The 18,517-nt window shown below is 49.3% G+C and overlaps 1 protein-coding gene across 2 annotated transcripts in view; it reads left to right on the top strand.

The window, feature by feature from the left end:
* The window catches only part of LOC115470519 (septin-7-like), a 343,205-nt gene that overhangs the window by 142,779 nt on the left and 181,909 nt on the right, over positions 1–18,517 (top strand). For both annotated transcript variants that reach the window (XM_030203751.1, XM_030203752.1), the window contains exon 6: positions 10,059–10,176. In XM_030203751.1, the coding sequence (XP_030059611.1) occupies positions 10,059–10,176 (118 nt within the window). The remainder of the gene's footprint in view (positions 1–10,058; positions 10,177–18,517) is intronic.

Here is an 18,517-nt window from a genome sequence, read left to right on the forward strand (position 1 = left end):
GGAATGTTGGGGTGTGTTACTATAAGCAAACTGATATCTAGCACCAGTTTCAGTTTATAAACACCTATATAGTGAGGATTCTAGAGTAAATAATGGGGCTATTGAGAGCTTTTTGCAGTCTGTTAATTTGAACACTGTAACTGCTGCAATGAGGGACCAACTGGAGGCAGATATTTCTGCTCAGGAAATTTATGGTACCATTAAATTGCTACCAGCTGGCAAGGCACTTGGACTATCTTTTCCTCTGGTTTTTATAAGATATTTATTCCACAGTTGGTACCTTTGCTAACCAGGGTATATAATAGAGCTCACAAAGTGGGAAGAGCTCCTTGACTCAATAAAAATGGAAGGGATTACGATCCTGTGTAAGCCAGGGAGGTATAGTGCCTTTTGTGTATCGTACTGGCCTTTTTTTTTTTTTTTTATTGTGTTTTTTATTAATTTCAAAATAAAACTTAACATCAGTCTCATCCGACAATGAGACTACCTCATATAACATCCAACAATCATTGCATTCCTAGAAACAATTCAAAGCCCCTGTCCCCCTTCCACCCTCTTCATTTCACTGGGGAACTCCTATCCCCCACCCTCAAGTCTCATTATGTGACATATTAGATGTATCTCAAGTGGATAACCACCGCTCATATTGTTCCCACGTTTTGTGGTAGAGAGTCATTTGTCCCTTGTGTAAGGCTGTAAGTTTAGATAGCAAACGAATGTTGTCCAATTTGCATATAGCTTGTAGATCTGGGAGGGATGGCTGCTTCCATGCCGCCGCCAGTACCAGTTTGCTTGCAATGAACAGCTGCGTTGCAAATCGATGTATGGGCTTCTGAATTGCCGGTGACTTAATATGCAAAAGGCAGTGGTCCATTTTCATAGGGTAGCTCGCCACTGTAACCTCGAAGAGGAATTTCAAAACATTGTGCATATTTACAGGTCCACCAGATATGTACCATATCTCCCCTTGACCCACATTGTCTCCAGCATAAATCAGATCCCTTATGAAACATTTTAACTAGGCGGTGTGGGGTATACCAGCTATATAGTATTTTGTGCCCATTCTCTATCATGGTGCTAGACACTGAAGCAGTAAAAATTTAAATGTTTGTTCCCACTGTGGCCAAGGGTACGCCTCCCCCATCGCTGTCTCCCACTTGGACAAATAATGCTCAACTGGATTCCCAAACCATAGCAGGGCTTTATATGTTCATGAAATACCACCCTTTCTTCCACCCCCCCTCAGTCCCTGCTCTAGCCCCGTCTCAGACAATTGAAGTTTGCCCTGTGCCCTACTCTTAATAAAATCCTTGACTTGGTAATATTGAAAAGACTGCAAGGGGGACAACCCGTGTTCTTGCCGAAGCTCTTCGAAAGTTACAGCCTTATCCTCCTCCCACATCTGCCCCAGTACAAAGCCCCAGCTCTTCCCACGCGCGATATGGGGGGCAAAGCGAAGGTACATGTGTTTATAGAATGTATGCCCAGGAAGGAACTTTTCTCTAATCTTACTCCATGTTTGCAAGGGCCATTGAAGCAAGGGAGGGCTCCTTTTAATAATCTCTCTCAATGTCTGCCCTGGCAACCAGAGTATTGCCTGAAGCGGGAAGGGTCCCATCCAGCCCTGTTCTACCCTTGTCCACAATTTCCCTGTATCCTGTTGTCAGGTTGCTAATAATCGAAGGTGAGCAGTATGATATGTCTGCAAAGAGGGAACCCCCATTCCACCCCGCCCCCTGGGCTGATACATCACCTCCCTACGGACCCGTGGAGGCCTCTTTTTCCAGATAAATGCAAAGATTTTCCTTTGCAGGCCTCGCAGGAAGCTATTCGGCAAAGAGATAGGTAGTGCCATGAATAGATACAAAATCTTTGGGAGCATAACCATTTTCACTGCACTGATCCTCCCTATCCATGATAGATAATCCCTCCCATCTATTGAGATCCTTGAGAAGCCTCCGTACCGCTTCGGGGAAGTTAAATTGAAACAGCTCTTCAAGACATCGGGGGATGTTAACTCCCAAGTATCTTACATATCGGGTCGCCCATCGGAACGGGTACAGAGATCGGAGGGACCTCGTTTGCTGACTGGTGATATTGATATCTAAAGCCTTTGACTTATCAAAATTGATCTTAAAATCCAGAAACTATTCCATAAAACCATATCACCTCTTGAATCACTGGAAAAGAGATCAGAGGTTCCCTCAGCATGAGCAGTATATCATCCGCAAAAAGGAGAACCCGGGTCTCCTGCCCTCCCAATCTCGGACCCCTAATTTCTGGCCGTGTTCTAACCTTAATAGCCAGGGGTTCCATAATTATGGCAAACAGCAAAGGAGATAATGCACAGCCCTGTCTCATCCCTCTATGCAACAAGAAAGGTTGTGAAAGTTTCCCATTGATCCGCACCACAGCTGATGGTGACCTATAGATCAAGTGAAGCCAATCCACAAACCGCCCCGAGACACCCATTTTGCCCAGCACTGCGAAGAGAAAGGGCCAGCTGACTCGATCAAAAGCCTTTTCTGCATCTAGCGAGAGAATGCAGAGGGGAGTTTTTGTATCCTGCACATAATATACCATTTGTAGAGCTCTATGGATATTATCAAACGTCTGGCGGCCCTGGATAAACCCTGCCTGATCCTCATGGATCAGGGATGGAAGGTATCTCTGTAAACGCCCAGCTAAAATCTTTGTAAATATCTTGTAGTCTACCCCTAAAAGAGATATAGGTCTATAGGAACTACACAGTTGGGAGTCTTTGCCCGGCTTATGGATTACTGTGATGTTAGCCAAATTCCAAGTTGTTGGCAGCATCAAATCTAGGTCCAGCGAGTTAAAAACCTTCAATAGCAATGGGTTCCAGAAGCTTCCTAAAAACCTTGTAAAATCGGTTCGAATACCCATCTGGGCCTGGAGCTTTGCCAGCAGGCAGTTCTCTAATGGCCTGAACTATCTCTTCTTATTCAATAGGGTGGGACAAGACCTGATTGGCACTTTCAGGCATCTGGGGTAACTCGATGTCTTCTAAATATTCCCCTATGGCCTCCTTTGAGGCCTCTAATTCTGGAGTGTATAACATCTTATAATAATCTGTAAAAGCTGTCTTTATATATTCCTGCTCCGTGTGGACCCCCCCCCTCGTCTCGCAGACCTGCTATAACATTGCGAGTGGCTTTCTGCTTAAGCTTATAGGCCAAAAGACGACTGGCTTTGTTTCTAAATTCAAAATGAGACTGGCGAACCTGCTGAAGTTTTTCAGCCAGGTCTGATAATTCAAGGTCGCAGATCTGATTGCGAACCTTGCATACCCGATCTAGTGCCCCTGAGGGAGGCCAGGATCCCCCTCTATGGAGCTGGGCCTGCAGTTGCGACAGCTGCCTACGCAAACCAATCTCTGCCCCATTTCGTGTTTTTCATACATGTGCCTTCAATGCTATTAAGTGGACTTGCATTACTGCTTTGAACCCCTCCCATAAAACGGTCGGCGTAACCTCCCCATTATCATTAATTTCGATATGTTCTTTAATATGTTGTTCCAGGAGAGATATATGAGTTGGGTCATGTAAAAGCGTATCATCTAACCGCCAAGTTCGTGTTTCACTATAGGGCCTGGGGGGGGGGGGGGGGGCAGCTGCAAAAGAACCGAGGAGTGGTCTGACCATGTGCAGGGTGTGATTTGATGTTTTCCAATTTGACCCAATATAGACATGTCTCCTAACCAAAAGTCAATCCTAGAAAAAGATTGGTGAACTGTGGAGAAATAAGTATAACTTCGTGATGTGGGGTTCACTCGCCACCTCAAATCTATTAGTTGCCATTGTGTTATAAATTCCTGCAACCTATGTCGCTCTGAGCATAGCGAATGTTATTGGAGGAATTATCTAGGGGCGGTTGCAGAGTGAGATTAAGATCCCCTCCCATGAGAGAGAACTATCTATATTATTCTGGAGGACCTGATCTAATTCAGATATAAACTCCCCCTGGTTCGCATTGGGGCCATAAACATTTAGCACAGTATATGTTTGCCCAGCTAAGGAGAAAACCACTAGTATATACATTCCCCCTTTGTCTCATATCACTTTCAAAATGTTCCATGGCTTAGACCCATTGAATGCTATCAGAACACCTTTAGTTTTGGTATTATCAACATTAGATGCAAAATATATATTTGGGTAACTTCTATGGCGGCACAGCAACTCGTATCTAGGTTTAAGATGAGTCTCCTGTATTAATGCCACATCCACCTGCAGATGAAGCAGCTCCCGGAACAAGAGCTGCCTCTTTCTAGGAATGTTCAGCCCTCTGACATTCAGAAGTAACAGTGTTATATCAGACATGAGCAATCATATATAGTATACTTTATACCTCTCCAAGTGCCCTCCTCCCCCCCACATCTTCTCCCTTACCCTCTGACTATGGGTTTGATTGCTCCCCCCTACCCTTTTGTCACATAAGTCCTTTATCACACAGCTCCCCTCTCCCTCCCTACTTTCCCTCCACCCTCCCTCCCACCCCCTTGAATCCTAAGACTCCCCACTTCCTTTACTGCGCTTAGTCTAAGAAGGAAGCGCGGCCTGGATTCTCGCCCCAGAGGACAACCCACGTGATCCTCAGACTGCCTAATAATCCCCCTTCTTAAATGCTATCACTCATAATCTTAGCAACATATCTGCTTGCAAAACAGTAATTATCAGCCCCAAACTATCTTTGTCAAGGTATAGCAAAACACAACTCTAACTTTGAACAGTCCATCCATTAATCGAGGCGACTCTTGTCTGTTCTCGGCTCAGCATCTAGGCCCCAGGACCAACTCGAGAGAGGTAGTTCCAGATCTCCAATTTCTCAGGTGATCATGTAGCAGACTGCTGGCGCTGCAACCGCTTAGGACCTTTGCCTACTCGCTGCCACTTAGGAGGTGGTACCAGAGCAGGGCCACACTTTCCAGAGGTCGAAGGGTCTGATGCTGCCAAGGGACCATCCTCCGGGATGATCTCCCTGGCCTCTGACAGCGATTTAACAAGCTGTAACTTCCCATCCTTATAGAAAGCGAGAGCAAAAGAATGACGCCATCTATATCGAATGCCCATTTCCTGGAGTCGTTTAGTAACTGGCTTGAGCTCTGCTCTGCGCTTTAGCGTCGCTGCTGCTAGGTCTTGGTAGATCTCCACATCGTATGAGTCCCATTGAAAATGGTTAGTCTTGCGGGCTGCTTTAACCACCTGTTCCTTTAATTTATAATCTTGAAAACAGGCTACAATACCTTTGGAGAAGTTAGCACACGGAGACCCCAAGGCTCTATGCGCTTTTTCCAGCTGCACAGATTTTGAGTCCACCACAATATCACTCTTCGCCAGTAAATCACTCACAATTTTCTGATCTGTCCCCTCTCAATCCTGATAGGCTGGGGTTTCAGGCAGGCCCCTAAACCGTAGATTGCGTCTGCGGCTCCGATTTTCCAGGTCCTCTAGTTTCTCAAGCACTTGCTGTTGACCTGCCTAGAGCTCTTCGATTTGTTGATCCAGCATGCCCAGCACATCAGAATGGGAGTCCAGCTGGGTTTCCACCTCTTCCACTCGGGACACCAATTCCCGCAGCTACCCCCACAAGTCTGCTTCAAGCGCTGCTAGGTCTCCTCGTACCGCCTTTAGATCAGCCCGTATCTCCTGCAGCCACTCTCTCCAATCGGGCAACACCTCCAATCCGGGCTTCCCCGATGTTTCAGCATGACCCCGGGGATTGGCATCCAGTGGTTGTACCGCTTTCTTCTGCAAGTGCTGTATCTCAACCTCCATCTTGCTTCGCTTTCGCAGCATGCTCTCTCTGAGAAACGCGGAAGTGGTAAAACTTTACCGCCTCCGAACCGGCGCTCATCAAACAAGTGAGTCGTCGCCGCTACCGCTGCCCTCTGCCTTCATTTGTGGGGTTCAATTCCCTATAACCGGGCGATTTTGCTTGATTTTCCCGTGGGTTGTCAGGAGCTCTCTGTTCAGGTGGCCATGCGACCCAGTGACGTCCCTGCCCTATTTCTTTGCTCAATACAAATATCAAGATCTTGGCAAAGCTGCTAGCAGGCTGCTAGCACTCTTGCTCCATTCGATTGTTCATCCATATCAAACTGACTTTGCAGCTGGGAGACAAGGAGGTAATAATATCAAAGAGGGCCTTCTGTTCTATTTGGGTGGCTCAACAGCGAAGGAGAAAGATCATTGTGCTTTTGGGGATAGATGCAGAAAAGTTGTTTGACAGAGTAAACTGGGCTTTTGTGCTAAAAATGTTGAGAAAAGTGGGGCTGGGGTCAAAATTATTAATTGGATTGTTAGTTTATACACTAATCCCACGGCTGCAGTTAAGGTCAATGAGGTATACTTGGACTCATTCATTCTGGAGAGGAGAACTCGCCAGGGGTGCCATCTCTCCTCACTGTTATTCACCCTTGTTATGCACCATTTAGTGCAGTACATTAGCGATGACCCAGACATCAATGGCCTTAGATTGGGCAGAGAGGATTACAAGATACCTTTCTTTCTCCGAGGACAAGCAGGCTGCTTGTTCTCACGATTGGGTGACATCCGGCAGCCCCAGGATCGGAAGATCTTCCTAGCAACAAAGTTTGCTAGCTCTCGCGTGCACATGCGCGAGCGTGCTCCCCAGTCTCTCTTTTTCCGCGGTTCGGAACGGCTATGTATCGGTCGTTCTCCCAGAGAGGCCCCCGCTGCGTTCTTTGCCGTGTTTTTTCGCCGAATTCGGCTTGTTCTTCAAGTTCTCTCGTGTTCTTTAAAAAAAAAAGTAGTTTGTTTGTTTTCCTTTACTTTATTAGAGTTTCCCCCGCAAGTTTCCTTTCTTTGGCGTGAGCGGCTTTTTTCGCTGCCCATACGGGTTTTTCCTTAGTTTGGTGCCTTTTTTTCTGGCATCATTGTGTTTGACCTCGCTGGCGCGATTTTTCCGCCCATGACCTCGAAGCCTGCCAGCGGCTTCAAGAAGTGCACGCTGTGCAACCGGACGCTCTCGCTCACTGATAGGCACGTTTCATGTCTTCAGTGTCTAGGGGCTGGTCATCGCCCTAACACCTGTACTTTGTGCCTCCAGCTCAAGAAGAGGACCCAGGCGGCGAGATTGGCTCAGTTGGAACATTCTGTTCAGAGCCTCGTCTGGGCCTTCGACGTTGACAGAGCCAGCGGTACCGAGGTTATCACCGGTATCGATGTCGGCATCGGAGGGTGCATCGACGTCCGGAGTGCAGGTAATGGCTGTCCAGAGATCCCACGCTGGTAGCAGTGAGCCATCGAGTGGGTCTCCACCTGTCTCGAGGGCTCCTGCGGTACAGGCCCCCCGGGACCGACCACCTTCGGACCCGGCCCCGAGGAGACGTCTGGATTCCACGTCTTCCTCTCCGGTACCGGGAGGTACCGCTGACGTGCTTTGTGCGAAGGCGAAGAATCACCGTCATCGGTCGCCTTCCCGTCATGGTACCGAGAGCTCCGGGAAAACCGAGGGATTTGGTACCCATGAAGAGTCGATGATGGGAGGACCGTTCACCCTCCATACAGGAGGTGTCGATGCGTTCTGCTCCGGACAGCCCGGTACTGCCTCCGCACCCCAGGCAGGTTCTGACTTCGTCACCGGTACCGACCCCACTGCCTTGCTCGACAGCCACTCTGGACGAGCGCCTCAGAGCCATACTTCCGGTGATCCTGGAAGGGTTGGTGCGACCACCTGCTCTGGTACCGTCTGTGTCTACGCCGCCGGTACTGTCGAGAGATGTGGCAGTTGGCTCCCCGCCCATAGTGAGGACGGCGACGCCGGTACTGCTTGCGGCATCGGCTTCCGCTGCCACCCAGGTTGACTCCCCGTCGACGTTGCTGGAGGGAGCTTCGTCGCCGGCGGCGCAGGAGTCTTCTTCTCGGCACCGCCATCGGGAACCTAGTTCCTCGGCGTCGAGATGGGCTCGACTTCGGACTGAAGTTCGTGAACTGGTGTCCGATACCGAAGGTGAGGCCTCGTGGGAGGCAGAGGAGGACCCCAGATATTTCTCTGATGAGGAGTCTTGTGGTCTTCCTTCTGATCCCACTCCTTCGCCAAAGAGCAAACTTTCTTCCCCAGAGAGTCTGTCTTTCTCGTCATTTGTCCGGGAAATGTCTACGGCCATTCCCTTCCCAGTGGTTACTGGCCCAGGGCTGAGATGTTCGAGGTCCTGGACTATCCTTCGCCACCTAAGGAGTCGGTCCTGAAACAGACATTGATGGCGAACTGGACAAAACCATTAAGTAACACCACGATTCCCAAAAAGATTGAGTCCCAGTATCGGATCCACGGGGACCCAGAGTTGATGAGGACCCAGTTGCCTCATGATTAGGGGGTTGTGGATCTGGCTCTCAAGAAAGTCAAGATTACTAGGGATTACGCCTCAGCGCCCCCGGGGTGGGAGTCTAGGACTTTGGACTCTTTTGGGAGGAAGGCCTATCATTCTGCTATGCTCGTGTCCAAGATCCAATCTTACCAGCTCTACACGAGCATCCACATGCGGAACAATGTGCGGCAGCTGTCGATAAGCTCCCGTCAGAGCAGGGCAAGCCTTTTCAGGAGGTGGTCAAGCAGCTGAAGGCGTGTCGCAAATTCCTGTCCAGGGGTGTTTACGACACATTTGATGTTGTGTCCAGGGCCGCTGCTCAGGGTATAGTGATGCGCAGACTCTCATGGCTGCATGCCTTTGACCTGGAGAATAGGGTCCAGCAGCGGATTGCGGATGCTCCTTGCCGGGGGGGGATAATATTTTTGGCGAGAAAGTCGAGCAGGTGGTAGCGCAGCTCCAGCAGCGGGACACCGCATTCGACAAACTCTCCCACCGGACGCCTTCAACATCTACCTCAACAGGTAGACGTTTTTATGGGGGAAGGAGGAATGTTCCCTATGCTTATAATAAGCACAGGTACAATCCACCTACTCGCCAGCCTGCTCAGGCTAAGCCCCAGTGCACTCGTTCCCGTCACCAGCGTGCACCTCAACAGGCCCTTGTGGCTCCCCAGCAAAAGCAAGGGATGGACTTTTGACTGGCTCCAGGCGAGCATAGCTGAGATGTGTCCGTGCCGGACGATCTGCCGGTAGGAGGGAGGTTAAAGTTTTTTCACCAACGGTGGCCTCTTGTAACCTCCGACCGGTGGGTTCTCCAAATTGTCCTCCGCGAGCTCAGTCCTCCTTTGCCACCAATTTTGCTCATTTCTGCTCTTAATTCACCCAGCAGAATAGGCATGTCGTCTTTGGCCTCACCGTGGTTTCATTAAGCTCTGTGAACAAACTGGGAAGCTCTCTCTGAAATGGCAGCATTTCCAGCTCCTCTGCCTCCTTTCTGTTCCTTCACCGGGATGGCCCTTCAATGCTCATGTCATTCTTGTCTTTGCTAGGCCCACCTCCTTCTGCCCCAAAGAAGGAGTACTCTTTCAGGTCTTTATCTTTCATTATTGATCCTATTTCCATACTGTACAGCATTTAGCTCTGCAGATTACTGTTCAAAACTGCTGTTGTGCGTTCCCATGCACTCCCTTTGAAAATTGGTGAAACCTGTACAAGTACTTGCCCACAAATTTGTGATGATTTTACTGGTGCTGTTTGAGAGCTGTCATGTAATTTTATTTTGCATTTAGACTGTATTACAGCTGTGATTGCATTTTTTTTTAAGACAGTGCTTCTCAACCTTCTCTTGGAGGGACATCTAGCCAGTTGAGTTTTCAGGATTACTACAATGATTATAAGTAAGAAATATTTGCATGCAGTAGATTTCCAGTACATGCAAATGCATCTCATTCATATTCGTTGTGGTAATCTCGAAAACCCAACTTGCTAGATGTTCCTATAGGAAAGAACTGAGAAGCAGTGTTTTTAAGGTATGTTTTATTTCTGTTTTATTGTAAATGTATGTTGCCTTGGGGTGTTCATTGGCAAGTAAAACGTATCCTAAATAAGTAAAAGAATCTAGGTCTTCTGTTACTATGAAACACTATGCTATTAGGCTCAACTCTTCTTTTTCCTAGGTTTTTATTGAATTTTTTTTTCCCTTTTAGTCTGAAGCCACTGGACATTGAATTTATGAAGAGACTTCATGATAAAGTGAACATAATCCCATTGATTGCAAAGGCAGATACACTTACACCAGAGGAATGCCAGTCGTTCAAAAAACAGGTATAGAAACATCAGTTATTAAGAAGATGAGAGATGTGGAAGAGAGGGCATGAGAGAGACTGCAATGTGGCTGTGCTGTTCTAGAGGGACAGCAGATATAGAAATAGGTTTGTGATTGTCCTTACTCATAACAGACTAGAGTAGAATTCCACTGATATCCATAAAGAATCTCAAGTAACGTTCATCGGTACATAGCCACGTAAATGGCAATTCTAAAATTTATTTGCCCTTTACATGCAGAAATGTTTAGAATACCAGCATATATATGCTTAGGAGAGCACTTTAAGCATGCATATGCTGGTATGCCACCTAAGCGCTATTCTGCATACATGTGCTTAATTTATAGTGTGTATTTGCAAAGGGGGATGGAGCATGAGCAGGATATAGACGAGCCTCTCACTTAGTCACATAACTTTAAGCTATGTGAATCCCTGCCATATTTTTGCAGGGCTTGTGTAAATGCAGCCACCTAAATGTTAAGTGGCATTGATACCAGGTTATGCTAGTATTCTATAAAAGAACCTAGACACCTAGGTTCTATTATAGAATAGGTTCCTGCTGCCTCTCTTGAGGCACCTAAATGGAGGTGCCCAGTTATAGAATTGCCTTTCCAGTCCCTAAGGTTTTGCTAAGGATTTGGATGCCATTTGGAGGAAATAAAATTAAGCATTTTCTGAAAGATTTATTGTCACAGTGAATGAGAAAGCAACTTCGATTGCCTGCATGCAGAGAGGGTGAGGCAGAAAGGAGGCTACTGTCTGATCCAATGGGTTCAATTCTGTTGTTTCTATAAACTTTTAATTCTAATATCTCTTTCCATATCATCAAGCTGATCAATCCATAGACTGGTGGGTTGTGTCCATCTACCAGCAGGTGGAGATAGAGAGCAAACTTTTGCCTCCCTATATGTGGTCATGTGCTGCCGGAAACTCCTCAGTATGTTCTCTATCTCAGCAGGTGGTGGTCACACACAGCAGCAGCTCTGGCTAGGCCTCCAAGCCTAATTTTTAGGTTTTGTTGAGTGCCTGGGGTTGAGGGCTCTTTTGAGCAAGTGCAAACCTGGTGGTGCCAGGTCCCTCCTTTTCTCCCCCCTCCCGCTGGCTCCGTTTAAAAAAAAAAAAAAAAAAAAAATTTTGAACGTCTTTAAAGGCGTTTATTTCGACGTTTATTTAAGCGTCTATTGCAGCTACTCACTGGGACACCAGGTCGTTACAACTCGGAGCGGACAGCAGGTAATTTTTACCTTTTTATAGCGGGCAGGGGGTTCCCCGATTCTTCTCCTCGTGGCATATGGCGTCGGAGGGCGAGGGCGCAAAGGGTCGCTCCCCGGGTCGCTTGAGCGCTTCTAGAGGGGATGCGGGGGTCTTAAAGCCTGATTCGCCCTTGTTGGGTGACAGTTTCGTGACCGATGAATGTCCCGGTCCTTCCTCCGGCGTGGCGGTTTTTCCCGCCATAAACGCCCATCCCCCGCTCCTCGCCTCCGCCATCTTGGCCGGCCACGCGGCTCGGACGGCTTCTTCTTGGGCCGCCCTTGAGGTTGGAGACATTAATGCCATGAACGCCCTTAATTTGGGCGACGGCACAGAAGCGGCTAAAGTTAAGAGCCGTTCTTCCCGCGCGGCTCCTTCGCGGAGTTTCGCGCCGGACGCCATTTTGGATGCGCAGCATGTCTCTCCCCCGCTATTGCGAGCGCCGGTTGAGGGTGCGTCTAGGGCTGTTGCCCAGGCTGCGGAAGTGCACAGTCTGGGGGGTTTCTCCCCCGAGTTTGTTTTGCTGCTGCATCAGGCCTTCCTCATGCACAACGCTGCCCCCGCTCCCTCGTCTGGTAAAGAGGTTGAGGTTCCCAGAGGTAAACGCCCTCGGGTTGATTCCCAGGCCTTGGAGGAATTTGTCTCCTCCGATGTAGATGAGGGCAGCGTGTCTGAGGTCTCCCAACGGTCCTTTGCGGATTCCTTGGAGGAGACGGATCCCCACTCGGATGGAGCGGATGACCCCTCTGCAGCGCGGCTTTTTCGCCCAGAGGATTTGCCCAACCTGTTGTTACAGGCCATGGACACTTTGAAGATTTCCTCTCCGGAGGACGTCTCTCCCTCAGCCCCTGTTGGCTCTGCCATTATGCTGGGGACGAAGCGCCCGCCTAGAACCTTCCACGTGCATGATGCCATGCACACCTTAATTTCGGCTCAATGGGATGTCCCAGAAGCGAGCCTTAAAGTGGCTAGGGCTATGTCCCGCCTCTATCCTTTGGCTGTGAGTGAACGTGAGGCCTATCTGTGGCCTACCGTGGATTCTTTAATCACTGCGGTGACTAAGAAAAAGGACGCCCAAGACAGAAGATTGGAGGCGGCCTTAAGGTCGTCCTTGGAGGCAGCTGCTTTAAGTTTGCAGGCCTCAGTTTGCGGCTCCTATGTGGCCAGGGCGTGCCGGACTATGGTGCAGCGGGCTTCCCCCTCGGATCATTCCTTGAGGGCTGATTGGCCGGCCCTGGAATCGGGCTTAGCCTATTTGGCAGACTTGCTGTATGATGTCTGGAGAGCCTCAGCTAAAGGCATGGCTCAGACAGTCTCTGCGCGGCGGTGGCTTTGGCTGAAACATTGGTCTGCTGACCACGCCTCTAAATCCCGCCTGGCTAGATTGCCTTTTAAAGGCAAGCTGCTCTTTGGGGTCGAGCTGGACAAAATCGTGACCGATCTCGGCACGTCTAAGGGCAAGAAATTACCAGAGGTCAGGGCTCGGGTTAGTACTCGTCCCGATACCTCCATACCGCCCGGGCAAGTCGGGTTCCTCTGCCCCCTCTTCCTTCAAGAGGAATTTCTCCCCCAAGCAGCATTCCTTTCGCAGAGACCGCCGTCCCGGAGGTGCTCCCTCCGGTCCTCCCCCAGGGTCTCGTACCCAATGACGGGGCCTTGGTCCACGCCCCAGTGCAGATTGGAGGACGGCTGTCCTCGTTTCTGGGCGAGTGGACCACTATAACTTCAGACGCGTGGGTGCTGGAAGTCATCAGAGACGGCTACAAGCTAGAGTTCTGCCAACCCTTAAGAGACGGGTTTGTACTCTCTCCCTGCAAGTCTCCGGTCAAGCTGTGGTAGTGCAGCAGACCTTGGACAACCTGATCCGCCTGGGTGCGGTCGTTCCGGTGCCAAAAAATCAGATTGGCAAGGGACGTTACTCCATTTACTTTGTGGTTCCAAAGAAAGGAGGTTCTGTCCGGCCTATCCTCGACCTCAAAGGGGTCAATCGGGCCTGGAAAGTGAGGCACTTTCGCATGGAGACTCTCCGCTCTGTTATAGCGGCAGTGAAGGCAGGAGAGTTCTTGGCTTCCTTGGACATCAAGGAAGCGTACCTGCATATTCCCATCTGGCCTCCTCTCCAACGCTTTCTGCGTTTTACAGTCCTGAGACGACACTTCCAGTTCAGAGCCCTCCCTTTCGGGTTGGCTACTGCTCCGCGGACCTTTTCCAAAGTAATGGGGGTCATAGCGGCCTTCCTGCTAAAGGAAGGAGTACAAGTCCATCCTTATCTGGACGACTGGTTGATCCGAGCCCCCTCTTATGCAGAGTGCGGCAAAGCTAGGGACCGGGTAGTTGCTCTTTTGAGCTCCCTGGGATGGATCATCAACTGGAAGAAGAGCCAGCTGCGCCCGACTCAGTCCCTGGTGTATCTGGGAGTTCGATTCGACACCCAAGTGGGCAGAGTGTTCCTGCCAGACAATCGGATTGTCAAGCTTCAGGCTCAGGTGGACTAGTTCCTAGTAGCCTCTCCTATTCGGGCTTGGGACTACGTGCAGCTGTTGGGCTCTATGACGGCCACGATGGAAGTAGTGCCCTGGGCCAGGGCTCATATGAGACCACTACAGCTATCTCTGCTGCTGCGCTGGACTCCGATGTCGGAGGATTATGCTGTGCGCCTTCCCGTGGACCCAGCAGTGCGCAAGGCGCTGAGCTGGTGGACGCAGACAGACAAGTTGTCTGCAGGATTGCCTCTGGTGACCCCGGAGTGGATTGTCGTCACGACAGACGCCTCTTTGATGGGCTGGGGAGCCCACTGCTTGGGAAGGACAGCGCAGGGGCTCTAGTCTCCTGCAGAGGCAAGTGGTCTATCAACCTCCTGGAACTCAGAGCCATTCGGTTGGTGTTATTGGAGTTCATCCCGGTACTGGTGTTGAAGCCTGTACGGGTCCTGTCGGACAATGCCACGGCTGTGGCCTATATCAACCGCCAGGGAGGTACCAAGAGCGCCCCTCTAGCCAGGAGGCTATGAGTCTTTGCCAGTGGGCGGAAGCGAACCTGGAGCAGCTTTCAGCGGCCCACATTGCCGGAGTCATGAATGTCAAGGCGGACTTTCTCAGTCGCCATACCTTGGAGCCCGGAGAGTGGCAACTATCTGCTCAGGCGTTCTTGGACATCACGAAGCGCTGGGGCCAGCCGAGCCTAGATCTGATGGCGTCATCGGCCAATGGCCAAGTGCCGCGCTTTTTCAGCAGAGGACGGGACCCTCGATCCCTGGGAGTAGATGCTCTTCCCCAACAGTGGCCGACACAAGAGCTCCTCTATGTGTTCCCGCCCTGGCCCATGTTGGGCAGGGTGCTAGACCGGGTGGCAAAGCATCCCGGCAGGGTAATCCTGGTGGGTCCGGATTGGCCCAGACGTCCCTGGTATGCGGACTTGTTCAGGCTCTCAGTCGACGATCCTCTGCGGCTGTCAGTGGAGCAGGGCCTGTTACATCAGGGTCCCGTGGTGATGGAGGATCCCTCCCCCTTTGGTCTTACGGCCTGGCTATTGAGCGGCAGCGTCTGAGGAAGAAGGGCTTCTCAGACAAGGTCATCGCCACTATGCTGAGAGCGAGGAAGCGCTCTACTTCTACTGCTTACGCCAGGGTTTGGCGTATCTTTGCAGCATGGTGTGAAGCAGGCTCACTTTCTCCCTTCACTGCTCCAATTTCTTCAGTGTTGGCGTTCCTGCAAGAAGGTCTGGAGAAAGGCCTGTCGCTCAGTTCCCTTAAAGTCCAGGTAGCGGCTCTGGCTTGCTTCAGGGGCCGCCTGAAGGGTGCTTCCCTGGCTTCGCAGCCAGATGTGGTGCGCTTTCTCAAGGGAGTTAATCACCTGCGCCCTCCTCTGCACTCAGTGGTGCCTGCGTGGAATCTCAACCTGGTGCTAAGAGCATTGCAGAAGCCGCCTTTGGAACCCTTGTCGAGGGCATCTCTGAAAGACCTGACGTTGAAAGCAGTCTTTTTGGTGGCTATCACTTCAGCCAGAAGAGTTTCTGAGCTCCAGGCGCTCTCATGTCGAGAGCCTTTTCTGCAGTTCACTGAGGCAGGAGTGACTATTCGCACAGTGCCTGCCTTCCTGCCCAAGATTGGTTCTCGCTTCCATGTGAATCAGCAGCTCTGTCTCCCTTCCTTTCGTAGGGAGGACTACCCAGAGGAGTACTCCGCTCTTGAATATCTGGATGTGAGACGAGTCATCATCAGATACTTGGAAGTGACCAATGATTTCCGGAAATCGGATCATCTGTTTGTCCTGTTTGCAGGTCCTCGTAAGGGTCTGCAGGCTGCTAAGCCTACAGTGGCAAGATGGGTCAAGGAAGCCATTGCAGCGGCTTATGTGGCCGCGGGGAAGGTGCCGCCTATCCAGCTGAAGGCTCACTCCACGAGAGCTCAGGCGGCCTCGATGGCAGAGGCCGGATCCGTCTCCTTGGCAGAGATATGCAAGGCGGCAACGTGGGCTTCGGCTCATACATTCTCCAAGCATTACCGTTTGACTGTGGCTGCACGGGCGGAGGCCCGGTTTGGAGCTTCAGTGTTGAGGTCAGGGATTTCTATGTCCCGCCCTGGGTGAGTACTGCTTCGGTACATCCCACCAGTCTATGGATTGATCAGCTTGATGATATGGAAGGTAAAATTATGTATAATCATACCTGATAATTTTCTTTCCATTAATCATAGCTGATCAATCCATAGCCCCTCCCAGATATCTGTACTGTTTATATTCTGGTTGAATTTTAGGTTCAAGTTTAGCCTTCAGTTACTTCAGGAGGACTTCGTGTTCAAGTTCTTCTTTCACTTGGATTCTTCAAGAGTTGAGACGAGTTTGTGTTACAGTGAGCTGCTGCATTCCTCTCCCCTCCGTTTTACGGGGCTGGATTGAGACATAAATTCTGCCGGCACTCCCTCCCGCTTCGTGCGGCTGTAGGGCAGCTTTGTACCCCTCCCGCTTCGGCGGTGTTAGGGTCAGTCAGCTCCTCCCGCGGTTGCGGTTGCAGGATAAGCCAGATCCCCCCCGCATCGGCGGGTGTGGTGTCCCTCCCCCGCTCCGCGGGGATGAGCTGGACGGATTCCCCTCCCCCACTTGTGTGGGGATGAGCTGGGTTAATTCCCCTCCCCCGTTTCGGCGGTGGTGAGCTGGGCAGAGTGTCCCTTCGTGGGTGTAATTCTCTAAGTGCTGAGTCCTGCGGATGGAGCTTTGATATCGACATACTGAGGAGTTTCCGGCAGCACATGACCACATATAGGGAGGCAAAAGTTTGCTCTCTATCTCCACCTGCTGGTAGATGGACACAACCCACCAGTCTATGGATTGATCAGCTATGATTAATGGAAAGAAAATTATCAGGTATGATTATACATAATTTTACCTTACTTCAAGTTACTATGGGATGCAGGGAGTGAAGGAAGATCGAGTCTGTGGATGCTAGTTCATGAAAGGCACATAGTACTAATATACTGAACAGTTTCCTCTCCTGCACTTTTCCTTACCTTCTGTGCTTACATAGTGATGTGATACTAAACATGCTATATAGTCTTGGTTCCTGATTTGTAAGCAATTGTTTAAAACACTGTGTAAAAACCTGGCATAGGGTGAGAAGGAAAAACAAACAAAGAAAAAAACCCTGATATTCCATGACTTTATTTTATGAAAAATAAATGCAGATCAGTACTGACTGAAATCACTAAATGTGTCTTAAATTTTGAGATGTGTGATCACCATCCTCTGTCCAGGGTGCAGAGTGCTTAACGTAAGGCACTTCAGTTAAAATTTCTGATCACATAATTCCGGCAGTGCTGTGTTTTTCATCTCGCTCTCTCTTTCTAACATCTGGGTAGCAGCAGCTTTTAAAGACACAACCATTAGGCCAGATGTGGAGGCTGGCACTGATTGTGGCGTGAATAGAGTAGGCTGTTGTCACACTAATCTGAAAGTGCCAGATTTCTTTTGTCATTTTATTACATATAAGAGAAAGCTGATTGGCACAATGAAAGAGAGGGAGACAGAGAGCGAGAATAAGAAAGCAGGAAAGGGTGGGGAGAAGGATAAAAAAATATCTTTCATTTGCGCTGTTGGGAAGTGGGATTTAGTTGAATTCTTGACCATTGGTATAATGTTAGATCATGGCTCAGTGCATGAGTGGATGAAAGAGTTGTTAACCAGGGCATCAACCGTCATCTTTGCAGATGTTTTCCAAATGGCTTCAGTGTAAATACTAAGCATGGTTATTCTAGGCTGCACTGCAGTGGGCCAAATGGATAAAAGATTTGGTAAGGATTTTGTGCAACATATCTAACACTGTTTTAAAGGGGCCACACTACAAATATAGCCCTTTTTGATATAAACTTGCCACCTCATTCTTTCCAACAGAAGCAGGAAAAGGGATCAAATGTCTGGCTCTGTCTGGTGGCAAAATAACTTTTAATCATCTAAATGCACCCAGTGTGGAAAGCTGACCTTATTATGGATGAGGGAGAAAAAGACCTCAGAGACCTCATGAGTACATAAGTATTGCCATACTGGAAAAGACCAAAGGTCCATCAAGCCCTGCATCCTGTTTCCAACAGTGGCCAATCAGGTCACAAAATACCTGGCAAGATCCCAAAAAAAGTAAAAAAACATTTTATACTGCTTATCTCAGAAATAGTGGATTTTTCTTCGTCCATTTAATAATGGTCTATGGACTTTTCCTTTAGGAAGCCGTCCAAACCTTTTTAAAACTCCGCTAAGCTAACCACCGTTACAACATTCTCTAGCAATGAATTGCAGAGTTTAATTACACATTGAGTGAAGAAAACTTTTCTCCGATTTGTTTTAAATTTATCGCATGCCCCCTAGTCCTAGTATTTTTGGAAAGCGTAAACAGATGCTTCACATCTACCCGTTCAACTCCACTCATTATTTATAGACCTCTGTCATATCTCCCCTCAGCTGCCTTTTCTCCAAGCTAAAGAGCCCTAGCCGCTTTAGTCTTTCCTCATAGGGAAGTCATCCCATCCCCTTTATCATTTTCGTCGCCCTTCTCTGCACCTTTTCTAATTCCACTATATCTTTTTTGAGATGCGGCGACCAGAATTG

This window comes from Microcaecilia unicolor, chromosome 5, assembly GCF_901765095.1.
Source record: "Microcaecilia unicolor chromosome 5, aMicUni1.1, whole genome shotgun sequence".
Lineage (NCBI taxonomy): Eukaryota > Metazoa > Chordata > Amphibia > Gymnophiona > Siphonopidae > Microcaecilia > Microcaecilia unicolor.